A 16,370-nucleotide genomic window follows, 5' to 3' on the forward strand; every position below is an offset into this window, starting at 1 on the left:
CATTTCTGATCATTATTCATCTTGCTAAATTGCATATATTTTTCCTGTCATCTTTGCCATTACAACAGTGACTATACCTCAAAAATTCTTCTTTGTCTTTAAATTGCTTGGGATATCTTCAATCATGAAAGTTGTTTCTGAACTGCAAATCTATTGCCATGACAACTTCTCTTAGCACTGCAGCTGAGGTCAAGTAGTAGATTTACATAATGTTTGCACCCATTACTTACATTCCCTCTAATTTAATGTTGCGGTGTTCGCTGAGCTTGGCAATTAGCTTGTAGACGTTTCATCACCAGTCAAAGTGACATTCTCAGTGTGCAGTTTTTGGTGTTTCTCTCAGGGAATGCTCGTGTTTATATAGGCCCCCGTTTGCTTCCCTCCAATTCTTTTTAGAACTGCATGGACCAACTATTGCTTTGAGCAGGAAATTTTTACATGGCCTGAAAACTGTGTGACACTTTAAATGTTTTTTTGTACTATGGATATTTAGAATGAAGATTGAACAATCATGTACTTTTGATTTTATTTATTAATTGAAGGGTGTAATGAAATCTTTCACGTTTCATAAACTTTTCTCATCTGAATTTATGAGACTGAATCTATGTTTGCAGTCAGCTTTAGAAACATGAAATGTTCCAACGATGTCTGTAAGAATTAACAGTTCTTAAAATTCTTCATTTCTAAGCATGTTGTTCAACATATCAGTCAACACCTTAATTGAACCAGTCTTAAATTTTTCAAAAACAACAAATCTGAAATCATAATATTGCTGCAATATTTTGAGGCAAAACTTTCATTGTAGTTCATAATAGAAGCTAAGTTGTTTTTGTCAGTCATGCATTTTTTTTCCAAATTCAAAATTGGTTGCATTTGCATTAGCAACAGGGTCAAAAGCTTGCCATTCTCTTAACTCGTCATCAGGAAATCTATTATCCAAGTGATCACACACACATTGAATGAATCAAATAATAGGCACAGTATCAACTTCAGAACTTATAGATGCAGGCATATCTTTCACTTTGTCACTCCAGTAAATAGTATCACCAAGATACTGTGACTGTAACTTGTTAATTTTTGCTTTTTGCTGTGCTTCAATTGTATTTGAATAGCTTTTCTGAAGGAATTTACAAAGAAGTGCTAGATCTTCTAAAACATCGTTAAGGACAGTTAATGCTACTCGATACTGTGTATTGGTCAAAATCTTCAGGCAGTGGTTGCTGATTGGTTCATTACATTCATTAACTTCCTCTTTGCATAATTTCAAAATTATATTAATATTATATAAAAGAAAATTCCAGCTATGATGCAACAAAGGCTGTGTGCGTAGGAGCATTTCAGTTACTGTGTGGCTGCACACTCGCACAGCCGAGAGGGAACAGTGCCCATTATTTCTCTAAGCTCAAGCACGTTGTGGAGGCATTAAGCTCAACATCTATGATTAGAGAGGAGGGAATTCTTCAGAGTGATAGAGCCATACTGTACAGAAATATACCCTTCAGCACTTTGACACCACACTAACCATCAACCTTCCATTCACACTAATCCTACCTTAATTCCATCTGTTTGTATTCTCAACACCTACTAAGGTGTAAAGTAAACTTATTATCAAAGTGCATTTGTGTCACCATATGCAACCCTGAGATTCAATTAATCCAATAACCATAATAGAATCAATGAAAGACCACACCAACAGGGCAGACAATCAGCATGCAAAAGACAACAAACTGTGCAATACAAAAAAAAAGAAAAGAAATCATAATAATAAAGAAATATATAAGCAATAAATGTCTTGTACATGAGATGACGAATCTGAAAGTGAATCCTTTGGTTGCAGTTCAGTAATAGAGCGTGAAGTTAGTTAAGTTATCCCGTCTGTTTCAAGAGCTTGATGATTGAGGGGTAATAACTTTTCCTGAACTTGGTAGTGAGAGTCCTAAGGCTCCTGTACCTTCTTCCTGAAGGCAGCAGCGAGAAGGGAGCATGACCTGAGTGGTGGGGGTCCTTGATGATGGATGCTGCTTTCCTGTGACAACACTTTGTGTAGATGTGCTCACTGATGGGGCCAGCTTTACCCATGGTGGACTGGGCCATATCCACTACTTTTGTAGGATCTTCCATTCAAGGGCTTTGGTGTTTCTGTTCCAGGCTGTGATGCAGCCAGTCAATATACTGTCCACTACACATCTATCAAAGTTTGTCATCAACTCCTCCCGAATTCTATCACTCACTTACAGACTAAGGACAATATATAGCCACCAATTAATCTGTCAATCAGCTACGTCTTCGAGGCATTGAAGGAAACCGTACATTGGTAGAATGTGCAAACTCCACGTAGTCAGCACCCAGCGTCAGAATTCCATCCAGTCTCTGGCGCTGTTAAACATCAGCTCTACCACCTGCATATTAATCTATTTTTCTTGATTACAGACACACTCAATAGACAAGTCCACAAACAATACTGACCTGAGTGTCGTGACAACAACCTTTCCTTCAATATTAGCAAAACAAAAGAACTGGCGTTTGACTTCAGGAAGAGGGGCAGTGCATATGCTCCTGCCTACGTCACCAGTACTGAGGTCAGTAGGTGAGAGCTTCAATTTCCTAGGAGTGAACCAATAGCCTGTCCTAGTCTGACCATGTTGATGTCACAGCCAGGAATGCTCACCAACATCACCATTTCCTCGGAAGGCAAAAGAAATTTGGTATGGCCCTATGAAGTCTTACCAACTTGTATTGAAGCACCATCGAAAGCACCCTATCTGGATGCAAACGGCTTGGCATGCAACCACTCTGGGCAGAGAGTTGCGGACACAGCTCAACACATCATGGAGACCAGTCTCTTCCATGGACTCTGTATACACTTCTTGCTGTCTGAGTAAGGCAGCCAGCATAGTCAAAGCAACATGTACAATATACTGGAGGAACTCAGCAGGTCAAGCAGCATCTATAAAAATGAATAAACAATGTTTCAGGCCAAGACCCTTCTTTGGGACTGGTAAAGAAGGGGGAAGATGCCAGAATAAAAAGGTGGGGGGAGGTGGAGAGGAAAGAGGCTAGCTAGAAGGTGATAGGTAAATCCATGTGTGCGTGAAAGGTAAAGAGTGGGAGAAGAAGGAATCTGATAGGAGAGGAGAGTGGACCATGGGAGACGGTTCACTCTCCTCTCTAAAATAGAGCATAATCAAAGACTCTACCCACCCTGGACATTACATTCTCTGTTCTCCCCTTGTCCATCAGACAGAAGATACAAAAGCCTGAAAGCCCATGCCGGTAGGCTCAACAGTAGCTTCTCCCCTGTTCCTATAAGATTATTGAATAGTTCCCTAATATGATAAGATGGACCCTTGACCTTATAATCTACTTCAGTATGATCTTGCACATTATCTTCCACTCATACTGCACTTCCCTGTAGCTATTACATTTTATTATGGTGCTCCCGGTGTGGCCTCCAGTATATCGGTGAGACCCAATGTACATTGGGAGACCGCTTTGCCGAGCACCTACGCCCCATCCGCCAGAAGAAGTGCGATCTCTCAGTGGCCACCCATTTTAATTCCACTTCCCATTCCCATTCCAATATGTCATCCACAGCCTCCTGTACTGTTGCAATGAGGCCGCACTCAGGTTGGAGGAACAACACCTTATATTCCGACTGGGTAGCCTCCAACTTTATGGCACGAACATTGATATCTTGAACTTCTGGCAATTCTTCCCCCCCCCCCCCACTTCCACCATTCCCCATCCCCTTTTTCCTCTCTCACCTTATCTCCTTGTCTGCCCATCACCTCCCTCTGGTGCTCCTTCCTCCTTTTCTTTCTACCATGGTCTCTGGCCTCTCCTATTAGATTCCCCCTTCTCCAGCCATGCATCTCTTTCACCAATCAACCTCCCAGCTCTTTACTTCATCCCTCCCCCTTTCGGTTTCACCTATCACCTTGTGTTTCTCTCTCCCCTCCCCCCTCCACCTTTTAAATCTACTCATCTTTTTTTTTCTCTAGTCCTGCCGAAGGGTCTTGGCCCAAAAGTCATCTGCACTTTTTTCCATAGATGCTGCCTGGCCTGCTGAGTTCCTCCAGCATTTTCTGTGTGTTGCTTTTTTCTGAATTCTGTTATTATTTTACTTTGATGTATTTTGACACATTGTGTATGATCAGTTATGCAAGACAAGCTTTTCACTGTATCTCAGTACATGTGACAATAACAAACTAATTTCAATTCCATTTTCAATTTCAAATATCTCCTGCTTCAAATGCAGTTTTAAAAGAAATTGTATGAAAAGACACTTAGCTGAGAGAGTAATCTATTTATTTTATGCAAAAAATGATTTACATCCATAATACATTATTTATTGCATAACAGATTTTCAATATTATGCCCACTAAATCTACACAACAAATGCAGAAACAAATATTCTTATGGTTGAAAATATACTGAAATATTCAGTTTAAATAGTCATCCTCAAAATTAATAAATTAATTCTAATTAACAGAATGGTATGACATTATTTAAGATAATTTTTACATTTAAAAAATATATTTCCAAATTCATTTGGTGTGAATTAACAACAAGGAAACACAATGCTACATTGAGAGCAGGGCAAGGCCAAGAAGGTAGATTTGCTCCTGAAATGTGCTGTGATTACGATGGCAAAAGAAGTTTGTGTGTTGTGAGTGTAACAGTGACAGAACAAAGGGCAAGACCTGTCTGTGAAGATCCACGCACTGTACCAGGCCACTAACCTATCTTTTGGTGACATTAGTTGAGGGAAGATAATTGACTGGGACACATTGGATCATGCCCCCATTACACACTTTTGACTATGATGGAAAAGAATAGTGGGCTGGATACAAAACACATCCATTACCCAACTAATACTATGATTCCCCTCCCAGTTACCCCCTATTAGATACATATAATAAAATAGCCACTTTATTAGGTACAGGAGGTACCTAGTAAAGCAGCCACTCAGTGTATGTCCATGATCTTCTCCTGCCGCAGCCCATCCACGTCATAGTTCGACGTCTTTTGCATTCAGAGATGCTGTTCTACACACCACTGTTGTAATGATGTCTTGGTTATTTGAGATACTGCTGCCTTCCTGTCAGCTTAAACCAGTCTGGCCATTCTCATCTTATCTCTCTAATTAACAAGGCTTTTTTGGCCACAGAATTGCCGCTCACTGGATTTTTTTTTTGGTTTTCACACCATCTGTGTAAACTCTAGAGACTATGATGATGAAAATCTCAGGAAATCAGCAGTTTCTGAGATACTCAAACCACCCCAACTGGCACTAATGATCGTTCCATGGTCAAAGACACTTAGATCATATTTCTTCCCCATTCTGTTGTTTGGTCTGAACAACAACTGAACCTCTTGACCATGTCTGCATGCCTTCCTGCATTGAGTTGCTGCCACATGATTGGCCAATTAGATATTTGCATTTATGAGCAGGTGTACAGATATACCTCATAAAATGGCCACTGAACATATATGCGCATGCACATTTTTGCAAAGGCACTTAATGTGTGTCATAGGCATGTAAAGGGTAACTTTATGAAAATGTTTCCCAAGCAAGCAGCCTTTTCCCCCAGGACAAGTTTCCACTGCTCTGTACTATGACCTTATCTCTGACTGCCATTCCATCTTACAAAGCTCATGACTGTTGAACCTGTGTAACACAGTGATTAGGCCAAAACTGGAACAGTGCTTCTAATCCTGGTCATTTCACTTTAGGAAGAATGTGATGGTGTCAGAGATGGGGCAGCAAAGGTTTCCTGGAATGGTTCCGGGGATGAAGGATTTCTCCAGTTTAGACTGGAGATACTGAAGATGTTCTCTTTGGATCAAAGGCAGCTGAGAGGACAGTTGATAGAAGTGGACAAGATCGTGAAAGGGTAAATAGAGGGAAGCAGATAGATTAACAATCCAGGCACCGATTGAAAGTTTTGGCCTTAACATTTGAGGATATGAGGAAACCATTTTTACGTGTAGTGAGATTGTGTGTTGGAATTCATCACTTGCAAGAGTGGCAGGAATTGGATGGGGAAGGCTCCAGGGAAAAAGCAGAAGAATGGGATGGATGGAGTTGCTCCACTAGGAACTGGGAAATGATTCACTGGGCAAACGGTCCACTTTTGTGCTGCAATCATTCTATGGATCCAAGAAGCCTCACCCAGTAAGCCCCATAGATTGTCACTGCCTTGTGAAATAATAGAAGCCCAAGGTACAGCAACGTAATTGGTAAATGCATAACCGAGTCAAGGAGTCCAGATATCACTTGGTGTGTATTCACCTGCAAAATTCAAACTCTGTTTTATGTTTTTGATGGAGGCGAGAGTATATAGTGTAATAATTCTCATGTTGTGGTTATGCTGCAGTCAAGCACAATTGGTGCTAAGAGGGATGAGGCATTCCACTACAAACCAAACCAACCTTGTAGGGATGAAGGAAGGAAGCAAAAATGCGATCATGCAGTAATTTTATCCTAGCGAGGGGCAAGGCGTGGTTGGAATTGGAAGCACAGAAGATACTCAGAACATGAGAAATCCCTCTTTCAATAATTTTCTTGTTATTTGTCAAGTGACAAGTGGGGAGATGATGCTCTAAGATAGTTTACTGATTTGTAACGAATCATCTTGATTTCTGCAGAGCTGTAGTAAGTGCACGCGTTACACATCAGATAGTATAAATCTTCCCAAACATCACTTACATAAATTATGATGATCAGGATATCTTCTGATTTATGACTCAAAGCGCCACCCTTTATATCTATTAATAACTGTACTCTGCTCAGATTAATGATTTGGTGTTTTAACAGGGGTTTTAAACTGTTTCAAATAGGTAAGTCATTGCCTCATTTAAAACCCACACCCTTTCTATATTCATAGTTTAATATATTAATGATATATGCTGCATTTTATTAGCCGTTAACTCAATGCACTGTCAGCATTGGTGTTATTCTGGAGCTTGCCACTAGAGAGCAGCGTGGTGCTACAGCCAAGAGATAGGGAACACTTGTCTCCTTGGAAAGGAAATGATTAAAATCTACAAATTTTATTCCTTTTCTAATTCCAGCACCTTAAAAAACCTTAGCAGCCCTCGTAAGGAGATACGAAATGCAACGAAGGTCACAAATCTAATGTTATTGGCCTTCCCTCTCTCCACTCAAGTCATTCAAAGCAGCTTTATAAAGAGTTCACCGCACCATTGCTAGGCGCTGTAGCTATTGATACACACGCACCCTTTAGTCACAAGAAGAACAATCTCACCCTCATCCTTTTGGAGCTGAAGTAGACCCAGCCCAACATCTCAAACAACACAACTCATTTCTGTATCCATGGAATTGTTCCTACACATCAGGTGAAAATGGGCCAGCTCACCCCGGCTCCAGAGGAAATAAAGAGAAACACACTGAGGCTGCAGCACTGGCTCGTACTCAATGCCGACTCCTGGACAGTCTAACATGGCTGCTTCTGTTCAGAGTGTGGCCAATGTGCAGCAAGAACATTCCCATTACCTGGGCATTGGGCTTGAAGTGTTTGTTTGGCACTGTGTTATTTGCTGCTTGAACCCTGTTTAAGTAAAATCTTTCCAGTTCCAGCCAAAAGAATCTACAGCAGTGGCTTTCCGTGCTGCACTCATCCCATTATATTTGGCATACCCTGGAGATCCATCCCTTCTGTTTTCTTTCCCAAATCTTACCCCAACACATGGTGCTCGTTTTCCACGTGTGTGCAGCACCCAGCTTAAATTCCCCTCTGCATCTTCAGCTTCCACTTGGTATTTTGCTGGTCTGTCTCCAGAGGTTTCTTACAATAAATATCAGAAAGTCTAAAGCTATCACCTTGAGCCCCTGGGCACAGGCTCATTGTCCCACCCAGTGACTTCACCCATTCAGTGTCAACAGCCTGAACCTGAGCAACCTTGGTGTTATATCTGAGCAGAGAAATGTGTACTTGGCTCCACTTCCTCGCCATCACATTAAAATGTCTCCCAAAACCTCCCCTGCCTCAGCTAAGCTGCCATGGAGACCCTCATCTACCTGCCTTTGTTTCTTTAGACCTACCCATGCTAGGGTGGCCACCCTGGTTGTTAAAACATATCTGTATCACTGCTTTGTTCACCCCTCACCTTTGTGCTTGTTGACCTACACAGTGTCATTGAACATAGAACACTACAGCACAATACGGGCCCTTCAGCCCAAAAAGCTATGCTGACCTATATAAATCTATGGCACAGTTAGTCTAACCCTTCCCTCCTACACAGCCCTCAACCCTCCAACATCTTAATTTTAAAATCCCCTTTCCTGTCATCAAATCTCTCCGTAGTCTCACTGCCTCTATCCTGCTAATGGCCTCTAGGCTGACAGTCCTCAAGGCTCTTGGTGTTCCTCTTGTCCGTACCCTAGTTTTAATTTCTGCACTTCCAGCAACCAGTGCAAGGCTTTATACTTCTCCACCTCTCCATCCCTTATTCCTTTCTCAAGGTAGTTTTTAAACTCCACCGAAGTTTAAGAACCAGGTATTAATATCCTCATAGAGGGTCAGCTCTATTCTGAAATGTGCTTAGCTGTATTCAAGGTACAATATAAATTCTTCTTGTTAAATCAGTCAATGTCCATTAAAATAACAGTTAACATCTGGCTGCAAATCCTGTCCTTCATCACAGAGTGACTCCAGTCAGAGCCAGAGAATCAGCAGCAACGTCTTCCAGCTAACGTCAGACCTTGAGAGATAGCCATGAAAACAAGTAAGGACTTGCAGGGTAACACCATCCCTGTGGTGATCACCTTTAGGCCATTTCCAAGTTCAGTTGTTTTCCCTTTAGTTCTGTACAGTGTGTTCACCTGCTGAGCAGAGCTGAATTTGTACAGTGTCCTTGTGCATCGGGTCAGCTGCATCGTTCAAGCTCCAAGAGTCGCAAAAGAACAGACAGGCCATGACCCCACCGCTCCCAAGGTCAAGGTTCAGTTATCTTGCTGTTGATCTCCTCTCCCCATCCCTGCTGTCTCCTGATTTACAACAACCAGAATACCCTTTGTTCTGGATACCCAAGGAACACTGACATTTCTGGTCCATAACTAGTCAGAAATCTGAATCTCTTTTTCTTTGTTGTTGAGGACCAATTGGAATGTTCAAAATGGAGATTGTGGGACTTAGCGAGAGAAACAGGGTTTCAGAAACCAAGATGGATGCATGGTGTTAAAGGACTGTTTAGCCTTGATCTGTCTGAATGGCACTAGGGGCCTGAAAAGCTGCTCAGCCTATTCCTGTTCTAATGGTGCTCTCACCACTGGGAACTTCGAGGAAGAAGTGTTGGGTATGTGAATTGTGCATTTGTCAAGAGAACTAAGAACTGTTTCGAAGCCAGAAGCAGCAAATACTGCTCAAATAATCGAGCCAGTGTGATTGTAGGTAATAGTTAACTATTGTAAGTCAGCTGCAAATATGAAGAATCTTGGTTTACTTCAAAGCGCAAGGATAAATTATTCTAAAATTATAATTCCTTCTGCCCCACATAATTAGGATTGGCAAACAGTTTGCTGTAATCGTTCAAGCTGTGTATATTGTTTCACATAACTTTCCGTTCACCTTGGCTCCACTTTCTTTCCTCCACTGCTGGGACCCCCTGGCTACCATTTCACGTCCCAATGCCTCTTCCTTTCCTCAATTTAGGTCATTCAAAAATGCTGAATCATCTCAGGCTATGTGGCACCAGTCATACTGAGGAAATGGGATGGGGCGATTTCAAAGTGAAGAAATGGCCTCTGTGAAGCAAAAGGTCTCCGGGTGAGGATACAGAGGTCACCTATTCCTCACACCATGTTGGGAGCTAGCAGTTTGGAATTCATTAATTTCACCCAGTTTTAAGCTTTGCGGAGGAGGGATTATGTGTCTGTGAGTGTGCTGAGGGAATAAGGTATGAATGTGCACGCGTAGCAATTGGCTTGTCTTGGGCTTTTTAAGTATCACAACGCTCCATAAATTTTGTAGCTGTCGGTGACACCATCCAGTTTGAATAAACACTATCATTTGCATATCTTGTAAAGACTGAGTTAGTTCCATCGAATCTTGTGATGGGGACAGGGCTGTCTTCAGACCAGCGGGGGTACGAGATCCCTAAAAACGAAAACAGATAATTTTTTCTGCACAAGGGGGAAAGCACAACAAAAAGAAAGAAAGATTCAGGCGCTGACAATTACTCTCACCAAACACGCCACATCTAATTCTGTGCACAAGTCAACACAAGGCCCATCATTAAGGGGCAGAAATATTTTTAAAATAAATAATAAATAATTAAAGGACAAAAATTAACTGCTGCAGCGGCGATGGATTTTGCCTCTGCTTACACGTCTCCAGTGTGTATAAAATCGGGTGAAAATTTATACTTTTTCACATTGCGCCTCAGTAGGTCTGATCTCCAAATAATGGATTCCCTTTTGGAGGTTGGTGGTCTGGGGGTTTGTGGCAGTAAATAGAAGACATTGCCTTGGCTTGATTCACTAACGTTGCTGCTTCCTGAACCTGTGATAATTTTGCAATGATCAATAACCTCACCCACTTTTTTGGCTTGTTAAGTCTCCCCTCTCGCTATGTGACAACTCTCTGCCCCTTTCTTAGAGAAAGAGAAAGCCTGTGGTATGTCGACTTTTCAGGTGAATGATTGTTTTTTGTCGTACTGCAGATCACAGTCTTTCTTGGTGGCTTTGCTATTGCTTGCTTGGTGGGTGGAGGGTGCTGATGCTTTTTTGCTGAAGTAAGTGAGAGGGGAAGGTCGATGCTTTGCTGCTGCTTGTGCATTGGGGAGGCTTTGGGGATCTAACATTTTTACTATCACTCATTCTTTGGGTACCCTGTTTTCATAGATGTCTGCAAAGAACAAGAATTTCAGGATGTATATTGTATACATTCTCTGATATTAAATAGAACTACTAAACTATTGAACTATACCCCTCTACTGTATAACGTAGGAGAATTACTGGCAGTCTGTTGGGTGAAACTCTCATTTCTGTCCTCTCAGCTGATCTGTGTAATTGGGTAGTGAAGGCCATTATACATGCAACAAGTCCTAGGATACTAATGTGTGCATGGCATAATTTCAAGGTCTCCAATTTAAACAGACTCTGCATCTTCATATCCGGACAAAACTGTGCTGCCAGAGACAGGGCAAAGTACACAGAATCAGGTTACAATAGAATCTTATGTTAATGTTCAGCTTTATAACTTGGGAACTTACACCGGACTGTGCTGTGTAACAGAGTGTGCTGTAACTGAGTTGCTGCCAATAGATGTAATATTGAGAATGTTCTAACTTCGAGCCATGTACTGAGGTTGGGGATCAATAAGACCGAGTGAGAGCCGAGAGTGTGACGTGAACAGCGTTATAGCACTCAACTTAAGAATGAAACTGGTGTCCAACTTGACTTGAGACCAGTGGCTGGGAAGTTCAGTCTTTAGGAATGGAGATTCAAATGAAGTTCACCCACCAGAATAACATCGTGTGTCCGTCAGGGATGCAGTGGGTAAGATTTAAATCTTTGCACTTTCAAACAAATGAATTCAGAAGCACAAATTCAAATACATTATAGTAGATGGGAATTTTAATTCAAGTATAAAATAAATCTGGAGTTTAAAAATAAAACCTAGATCTTAACTATAAATCCAGATGGTTCACTCACACCCTTTTGGGAAGGAAATCGTCCATCGTTACTCAGCCTGGGCCCACTTGATTCTTAATTACTACCTCAGTATAGGGTTAATTAGGGCAGGCAATAAATGCTGATGTTACCAGCAATGTCCACATCCCATGATTAAATGAAGAGATTGCCTTCCTTGCACAATCTCAGCGTTCCCATGTTTTTTTAAAGACTCTGCAGTAAGTTCACAAATCGTCCTGAGAATTGGAAATCCTGAGTTGCATTTTGTTGGAGTTGTACTGCTCTCTATGAGGTGCTCAGACTTTGGGGATGTTTCTCACTGCTTCCTAATGGTGCAATCAGAAGTCACTTTTGCAACTACCCCAAGAATGTCTCCTTGGTGTGCACTGTCACTGATTTGGAGCAGAATTGCAATATTACAGAATGACACTGATGTGTTGCAGAAGCAATAATATAATATTCTAGTCTTTGGGGAAAATATAGTCAAGAAATGCAGGTAGAATAAACTTGGGCTGAAATTGGTTAATCAAAACAGAACTGCCAACTACAATCAATTTGTTGTTGCACTGCAATAAGTTCTAGGAACCCAGTGATCCACAGGAGAGCAATGGATAACTGGGAGTGATTACACAATCACAAATAAATCAAAAAATGGAGTGATGGAAAAAAAAATTGCTCCTGGGTGTTAATCATCATCCACATGCTAAGGCTAAGGAAGTGCCCCTTGAAGTAATGTCTTGGGTCTAATTTCTTCACTATGCTCGTGATTGTGTGTGTGTGTGTGTGTGTGTGTGTGTGTGTGTGAGACTACATGATTGTAACTGTGTGCACAATGTAGAAAAGGAAAAAAAATCTATCAGTGAAATGGAAGCTAGTTTATGTCCTTGATAGAAAAAGGGTACCAAAATTTAGGATCTATTGAGAAATCTGCAAATTAATTGCAAGAAATTCTACCGACTGTACATTATAGAGTGGTGACGAGAGCTAGTTAAGGATTCCCAGAAGCTGCCTAACATTCTTCAGTAACCAACTGAGAAAATACACAGGTGATTAATTACACCATGTACTATCAATAAAGCCTGGGTTTTCCATGGCTGACCTAGGTAGGTTTCCACAATGAGGGAAGGGACAGGCTCCACAAGGCATGCACTGAGTCTGAATTCATTGAATCCAGAGAGTAGGAGTATTTGTTGGTTTGAGTCAATCCTCTGTCGCCGAATCTTGGAGGCGCTCTGTGTAAACGGGGCCATCGGCTGCAGCAGTGGTCCCTTAAATGAGCTTAGAATCTAGTAAATGCATGTGAAATTCTACCGTAGAGTTTGTTCTCAATCCATGTGGAGGGGAGGGACCGAGGGAGGGGAGCATTATTACAGTCTACCAATGGCGTCTCTTCTTCGGCCACTCCGTCGTCATAGAGCAGGGAGTCCGATGGTGTGGAGGCTGCAAGGTCCAGGTAATCCTAGAGGCAGAAGCAGAAATTTCAAACTCAACGTTTGACATTGAATGAGGTGTAAACCAGAGAGAACAAGAAAGTGAAGGAAAAGCAGACAGAGGAAGAATGGAACGGATCAAAGGAACATGAGATGGAGATAGAATAGATCTGGGAACAAGAGACAGGAAGGGAAAGTACAAAGAAAGAAGCAATCAGAGAGATAAATGTTAAGGAGTTGATTAAGAATGAGACAGAGAAATGTTCATGGGGGAAAGGAACATGGAAGCAAATGAAGCAATATAGCTTCATGTATTTGGAGCAGAAGCAGGATCCAGGAGGAAGATGGAGCAGAGACACAGGGACAGACCTGGAATTGTTTAATTCAAGAGAAGAAGGTGGTAATTAAAAAAGTAGAGTAAGAGGAAATAAAGAAAGGAGATAGACATTGAGAGAAAGAGATTGAGAGCAAGAAATCGAGGAAGAACAAAGAGAGGTGTGGAACAAACAGGAGAGTTAAAGTAAGTGTTAATTATGACTGTCAGTTAATTTTATACAATGAAGTCCGAATCAGAATCTCTCTCCATTGAGATCTTTCTGCCTGTGCCTTTGACTCGACCGAGTGTGGATGAACATTCCAGAGACCTGAGCACAACAGCTAAGCTGACCCTTTAGGAGAGTGCGACACAGCTGGAAATACTGTCATTCAAATGAAACGTTTATGACCCTCCAAGTTTACAGAAACATGAAAGATCAGGTGTGATCAACAGATCTTTGATGTGGTGGTTCCTGAGTGTGGGAAGTAAGCTTGTGATTGTAGAAATTAGGAAAGCAAATGTTTCATTGGTTTTTATGGGAAATAGATTGGCATAAAAAAGTAAAGGGGTTTTGTTGAGGTTGTAGAGGTTTTTAATATCCAAGAAAAAACACATTTGGTTGGAATCAGATCAGCATAGATTTAGTTGATTAAGTCCAACTTAATTTGGAGTTGTTAAAATACATTAGGACGGATAAGTCCCTGGGGCCTGACAGAATATTCCCCCGGCTGCTCCACGAGGTGAGGGAAGAGATTGCTGAGCCTCTGGCTAGGATCTTTATGTCCTCGTTGTCCACAGGAACGGTACCGGAGGATTGGAGGGAGGCGAATGTTGTCCCCTTGTTCAAAAAAGGTAGTAGGGATAGTCCGGGTAATTATAGACCAGTGAGCCTTACGTCTGTGGTGGGAAAGCTGTTGGAAAAGATTCTTAGAGATAGGATCTCTGGGCATTTAGAGAATCATGGTCTGATCAGGGACAGTCAGCATGGCTTTGTGAAGGGCAGATCGTGTCTAACAAGCTTGATAGAGTTCTTTGAGGAGGTGACCAGGCATATAGATGAGGGTAGTGCAGTGGATGTGATCTACATGGATTCTAGTAAGGCATTTGACAAGGTTCTACACAGTAGGCTTATTCAGAAAGTCAGAAGGCATGGGATCCAGGGAAGTTTGGCCAGGTGGATTCAGAATTGGCTTGCCTGCAGAAGGCAGAGGGTGGTGGTGGAGGGAGTACATTCAGATTGGAGGATTGTGACTAGTGGTGTCCCACAAGGATCTGTTCTGGGACCTCTACTTTTCGTGATTTTTATTAACGACCTGGATGTGGGGGTAGAAGGGTGGGTTGGCAAGTTTGCAGAAGACACAAAGGTTGGTGGTGTTGTAGATAGTGTAGAGGATTGTCAAAGATTGCAGAGAGACATTGATAGGATGCAGAAGTGGGCTGAGAAGTGGCAGATGGAGTTCAACCCGGAGAAGTGTGAGGTGGTACACTTTGGAAGGACAAACTCCAAGGCAGAGTACAAAGTAAATAGCAGGATACTTGGTAGTGTGGAGGAGCAGAGGGATCTGGGGGTACATGTCCACAGATCCCTGAAACTTGCCTCACAGGTGGATAGGGTAGTTAAGAAAGCTTATGGGGTGTTAGCTTTCATAAGTCAAGGGATAAAGTTTAAGAGTCGCGATGTAATGATGCAGCTCTATAAAACTCTGGTTAGGCCACACTTGGAGTACTGTGTCCAGTTCTGGTCGCCTCACTATAGGAAGGATGTGGAAGCATTGGAAAGGGTACAAAGGAGATTTACCAGGATGCTGCCTGGTTTAGAGAGTATGCATTATGATCAGAGATTAAGGAAGCTAGGGCTTTACTGTTTGGAGAGAAGGAGGATGAGAGGAGACATGATAGAGGTGTACAAGATAATAAGAGGAATAGATAGAGTGGATAGCCAGCAGCTCTTCCCCAGGGCACCACTGCTCAATACAAGAGGACATGGCTTTAAGGTAAGGGATGGGTAGTTCAAGGGGGATATTAGAGGAAGGGAGGCAGGGTTTGAGGGTCGGCACAACATTGTGGACCGAAGGGCCTGTACTGTACTGTACTATTCTATGTCCTAACTTGAAGAGGCTGGGCTTTTTTTTTTTTACAAAGAGCATGGAATAGGCTCATCTGTGCTTCAAATGGCACCACCCAGCAACCCCCAATTTAATGCTAATCTAATCATGGGACAATTTACAATGACCAATTAACCCATCAACTGGTACATCATTGGAATGTGGGAGGAAGCCAGAGGAAACCCATGTGGTCACATGGAAAACATACAAACTCCTTACAGGCAGCAGCGGGAATTGAACCCCAGTTTTCTGCACCACTATGCTACTGTGCTGCCTGTATGGGAAGTAATCGGAGAGGTTGGCTTTACTAAAAGAATGAGAGCTAATGTCACTGAGACATACAGGCTTCTGAGGAAGATTAGCAAAATAAGTCCCAACAGGCACCAGGATCGAAAGAAGGAGACATTTCTTCATCTACAGGGTCAGACATTATTGCAGTTTGTTTCCCTTCTCCCCTTCTAGCACTGCCAATTATTCTGTTTATAGCTCCATCCCTGTTTATTTGCTAACACAATATGTGATGCTACAGACACTATTCTGGCGCTGAGTTTGGGAAGTTGCCCCTTGAGAGGGTAGATGGACCAAACAGTATGAGCCAAACAGAGAATGGGGTTCACTAAGTGGAATGGAAATGATGGCAAGCAGTGGACTTAGGGGATACATTGTCATCCAAGGTTACAGCACAGTTCCATTCTGAACAGTTTGCATGTCAAGAATGGAGTTCCCACACAGTAGAAGATGCCTACAGCCCAGCAGCGTTCAGAAAATCCATATCACTGGTCTGCCAAACACTCAACCGCATATATGGGCTGTAGATAACTTGGGCGCTTGTAAGCTAGCTGAGGCTTGTACATGAAGGC

At 42.1% G+C, this 16,370-nt stretch overlaps 1 protein-coding gene across 2 annotated transcripts in view; it reads right to left on the reverse strand.

Moving 5' to 3' along the window:
- Positions 1 to 4,311: 4,311 nt before the first annotated feature.
- Positions 4,312 to 16,370, reverse strand: part of ret (ret proto-oncogene receptor tyrosine kinase) — a 132,299-nt gene continuing 120,240 nt past the window's right edge. For both annotated transcript variants that reach the window (XM_063070535.1, XM_063070536.1), the window contains 2 exons: positions 12,971 to 13,118; positions 4,312 to 10,121 (listed from right to left, as the gene is read on the reverse strand). In XM_063070535.1, the coding sequence (XP_062926605.1) occupies positions 9,964 to 10,121; positions 12,971 to 13,118 (306 nt within the window). In that variant the 3' untranslated portion in view covers positions 4,312 to 9,963. The remainder of the gene's footprint in view (positions 10,122 to 12,970; positions 13,119 to 16,370) is intronic.

The sequence above is a fragment of the Mobula hypostoma genome, chromosome 18, assembly GCF_963921235.1.
Source record: "Mobula hypostoma chromosome 18, sMobHyp1.1, whole genome shotgun sequence".
NCBI classification, from domain to species: Eukaryota; Metazoa; Chordata; class Chondrichthyes; order Myliobatiformes; family Myliobatidae; genus Mobula; species Mobula hypostoma.